Here is a 4,256-nt window from a genome sequence, read left to right on the forward strand (position 1 = left end):
AAAGAAGAAAAGAGATAGATGAAGAGAGAGAGGGAGAGAAAGAGAGAGAGAAAGAGAGAGAGATCAAGAGAGATAGATACAGGGAGACAGAGAGAAAGAGAGAGCGAGAAAGAGATGAATGACGCGAGAGGAGAGAGATGTTATTTCTTCATCTCTCTTTGTGTTTCTTCTTTCTCTTTGTCTCTGTAAGAACCTTATCGATTGCTTTGCCCTTCTTTTCTGTAGGCTTTCATTTTCTACGTGAACGTCCGCGAGATGAAGACGGCGATGGTTTCGATGAAGAAGACGAAGAAGAAGGGGCAAGAGGAGGAGAAGAGGAAGAAGAAGAAGACTTTCTTATGCCTCGGCGTCATCCTGTCGTCCATATACGACCTTCTCTCCCGGTCTAATCAACTCGAGTCGAATACGCAATTGCACTACTTCCTTCTCCATTCAGCTCCCTATGGAAATCTATCTATCTATCTATCTGTCCGTCTTGAATCTGTCTTCTATCTTTTGTGTATCTGTTGATCTTTATCTGTCTACCGATCTGTATCTATATCCACGCTATCTCCCTCCAGATATAGCACAGGGCGATAGCATGTCTACAGGTGTATAAGCATCAATGGATCTGTCGGCATCTCGAGTCTTCGCTCTCCTCTCTCTCCATGTATGTATGTGTATATAGAACAACAATCCCCCCTTTCTGTCTATACGTGCGATGAGCTTCCAGCGTCTATCCAGGCAAGGTGTATGCAGAAGAAGGAGGAGAAAACTGAGAGAACAAGGAGAAGAAGGAGGGGGGGTGAAGAGTTGACGTGAAAGATCTTCCTCACCCACTGGAGAGAGAGAGAAAGAGAAAGAGAAGAAAAAAGAAGAGGAGAAAAATCTTCTCTCGAAAAGAGATGAAGGGTGTAAGCATAGAGGAGATGTGTATGTATGTATGGGGTTGTAGGTGCTTTTCTTTCTATTCCTTTAAGAGCCGTCGATTCTTTCTCTCTCTCTTTCTCTTTCTCTCATAGCTTTTCTGTGTGTATCATCGACACTGCCGGAAAGAAACATGTTGCGGCCTAAGATCAAGCCACTTCAATAAGCCGGAAGAAGAATGATAGAAGAGACGAACCACATCAATACACGACCTCCTCCCCTACGCTTCTCTCTCTCTCTCCCTCTCTCTTCTTTTTCTGTTTACTTGAGAGAAGCGCCTGCAGTGCTCTTCTTCTTACGACGATGAGAACGACTGGCAATGACACACTCATAAATCAAAGCTTATTGCCGACTCCTTAGAGACCCATCTATCGGTAGCTGATCTATCTATCTTTAATCTATCTATCTACCTATCGCTTCAGTCTGTCTCTCTATGGGTCTGTAGATATAGACGAGTACGTAAGAAGATACCAAAGAGAATGCCTAATCGTCTTCTTTCTCACTCTTTCTTTCTCTCGCCTCTCCCTTGCCCTATAAGATAGAAAGATGAGACAGTAAATTTTAGCAAGTCTAAAGAAGACTAATTGAGAGAGAATTGGGTCATCTCTCTTTTATCTTATGATAGCCTTAGACGATCTCTGTTTCTCTCTTATCTCCCCCTTCTTGTTCTCTTTCTGCAGGTTTTTTCATCCATTCGGCTTATACACGAGTCATCAATGGTTATAATAGTGTTGAGCTGTATCTACACGTCCTCATGCGGCAAAAAAGAAAGAAGAGAATCACCTGGCCTCGTCAAAGGAGAGAGATTCCATACTATATCTCCAAGGAAGAAAGTCGATACAAAGAGAGAGAGGAAAGAGGAAGAAAAACCTTCATAGGGTCGAAAGAATAAGACAACATGTTAAGAACCTCCATGTCGGGCGACAAAATGCGCACGTCCAAATAAGACCGAGAAGCACCGCACTCGTCTATCACCCCTTGTTAAAACAGAAGAAGGAAGAAAGAAGAAAAAGATAGAAAGAAGAGAAAGAAAGAAAGAAGAGAGAGATAGAAAGAAAGAAGAGAAACGGAAAGGAGAGATGAGTGAGGTAGGGAATGAACCTGTGTTCGGTAAGAAATGTTGAGAGAAGAGGTCTCACAACGCAGCTCATGCAGAAAGAAAAGAAGAAGAGAAATCTTTAGACCCTCGTATCTAGAGGATGAAACCTTTGTATGATGTGCTTTACATTCGTTTCTTTAAATGACGAAAAGTATCTTCTTCAGTTCATAGTTGAAGAGATCGAGACACATGAACAGATAGCTCTCCCTCTCTCTCTATGGATGGATACATACAGATACACCTCCTTTTCGGGTGTATGTACAGACAGCACCTCGATGTCTATCAAAACCATTCGCCGCCAAGACACGAAAACACAAAGAAAAGTGTAGGTGAAAGAACCCACAAGACAGGAAGATAGAAAGAAAGAGGAGAACTTAACTCAGGATGAGCGAGATAGGTGCATGCCATCTTCACCCAGGTCACGTCTCTCCGTTCTTTCGTCTTCTGCGAGCTTGTGAAGAGACAGAAGTGAACTTCACAAAGACAGAAAGAGAAAGCTAGAAAGCAACTAAAGTGATAGAAAGCAAGAGAAGAGACGCTCGACATGTGTCTTTCTTTCTTTCTCAGCAATGCTTACTGCTTCTCTCTCTCCTCTTTACTGGTTTGTCTGTGTACGATAGAAGGAAGAGACATCTTCCCACATCACTTGAGGAAAGAAAGAAAAGAATCGAGAAGCGAAGGGAAGAGAAAGAAAAGAGAAGAAGAAGAACGTCCATTCATGTGATCTACTGAATCGAACTCATCCCTCCTCCATACAGTGGAAGATCCCGTCGCTTCATTACTTCTCGCCAAGAGACAGAAGAAGAAGAAGAATAAGAAGTGATCGATCGAGGATGAAGAGAAATCTGAAGAGTCTTATCAAACAAAGCATTTTGATCTCTTCTCTCTCTTTCTCGGAGGGAGGGCTCATAATGCCTCTCCAAAGCATCTCTATTTCAGCTTAAAGACAACTAGGGGCAAGAGAGAAGAGGAAGAAGAAGAGAAGAAGCATCGATCTTTCTGATAGTCTCTTCTTCTTCTACTGATAAATGAAGTGTTACGAACTTCTTCGACAAGAAGGAAAGGTAAATCCGCCGCATGCAACCATACCCACTATAAGACCTATAAACTACATACATGCATCTACATACACATATACATGCATCTACATACACATATACATGCATCTACATATACATACATTCAGACCTATACGTACGCACATATACACATTCATACATACATAGACATACATAGACAAACGCTTCTTCTTCTCTTGACGTAGAAATACCCACCTTCGCATTTGAGTAGATAGAAAGAAGGGAGGGAGAGAAAGAAGAGATTAGATGAAACGCACTTCTCTCTATGTCTCTTATCACCCACCTATGTATGTACTCCCGCTCATCCGCCTTCCTCCTCTTCTTCTTCTTCATCCGCCTTTCTCCTCTTCAGTGGCCCGTCACATCAGCAACGATGCATGTATATATATGTATACATATATATATATATGTTGTATCTATATGTCTATTGATGTCTGTAGATGCATGTAGGTGTGTGCATATGTGTGTATATGTATATAAATATGGATATGTTTATTTATGTATACATATGAACAGGCCTTTGTATGTAAGCTGTATACGTTCAGAGAGCAAGGACTACGTTTCGCGAGCAAAGAGGCGTAGGCAACCCTCATAGGTCACAAAGGAGAAGAAGAAGAAAGAGAAAAAGAGCAAGATGAAGAGGACGGCATAGGCTGTATGTCAGGTATACTGCCAAGACAAGAGACAAGGCATGCTCCTTAGAACGCAACAAAGAGTGAGAAAGAAAGAAAGACTACTTTTCTGTCTCTTTCCTCCCTCCCCTCTTGTTCGGCCATTTGGCATGAAGTTAGAAGCCTCAACACGGAGAAAAGAATCGAGAGAAAAAGACACAAAAGAGAGACAGAGATACAAAGGACAAGAAGAAGAAGAAGGAAGAAGAAGTCTTACCCCGACAAGAAGAAGAAAGAGAAGACAGACACGTACGCTTCTCCACCATAGCACATTCTTCAAGCGCCGAGCCTACAGTTTCGCAGAAGAAGAGAAAGAGAGAGAAAGAGGGGAAAGATCCTAGAAATTACGAAGTCTATGTACATCTGAAGAAGAAGAAAGCATAGTTCATATCCCGCGGTGTTCAAGGCTATCCATCGTAGATAAATAGATATAGGTAGATAGATTAAAGATAGATAGATAGATAGATAGATTAAAGACACATCAGTAGATTGAAGATAGAT

General features: G+C 41.8%; 2 protein-coding genes across 2 annotated transcripts; one reads left to right on the forward strand and one right to left on the reverse strand.

Moving 5' to 3' along the window:
• The first annotated feature begins 227 nt into the window (after window positions 1-227).
• CSUI_009184 (uncharacterized protein) lies at window positions 228-1,035 on the forward strand. Its single transcript, XM_068069300.1, has one exon. It carries the CDS (start codon window positions 256-258, stop codon window positions 508-510), a length of 255 nt encoding a protein of 84 aa, XP_067918723.1. The 5' UTR covers window positions 228-255; the 3' UTR covers window positions 511-1,035.
• Window positions 1,036-1,276: 241 nt separating this feature from the next.
• CSUI_009185 (uncharacterized protein) lies at window positions 1,277-4,042 on the reverse strand. The gene is made up of 2 exons (XM_068069301.1): window positions 3,973-4,042; window positions 1,277-3,113 (listed from the first exon to the last, which is right to left on the reverse strand). Exon 2 carries the CDS (start codon window positions 2,549-2,551, stop codon window positions 2,288-2,290), a length of 264 nt encoding a protein of 87 aa, XP_067918724.1. The 5' UTR covers window positions 2,552-3,113; window positions 3,973-4,042; the 3' UTR covers window positions 1,277-2,287.
• Window positions 4,043-4,256: the final 214 nt, after the last annotated feature.

Source organism: Cystoisospora suis (assembly GCF_002600585.1).
Source record: "Cystoisospora suis strain Wien I chromosome Unknown contig_5387, whole genome shotgun sequence".
Classification (NCBI taxonomy): Eukaryota; Apicomplexa; class Conoidasida; order Eucoccidiorida; family Sarcocystidae; genus Cystoisospora; species Cystoisospora suis.

What these genes read in the sequence shown, in the direction of transcription:
- CSUI_009185 (XM_068069301.1), bottom strand. Translation starts at nt 2,551, where the DNA reads ATGTCGAGCGTCTCTTCTCTTGCTTTCTATCACTTTAGTTGCTTTCTA.
- CSUI_009184 (XM_068069300.1), top strand. Translation starts at nt 256, where the DNA reads ATGAAGACGGCGATGGTTTCGATGAAGAAGACGAAGAAGAAGGGGCAA.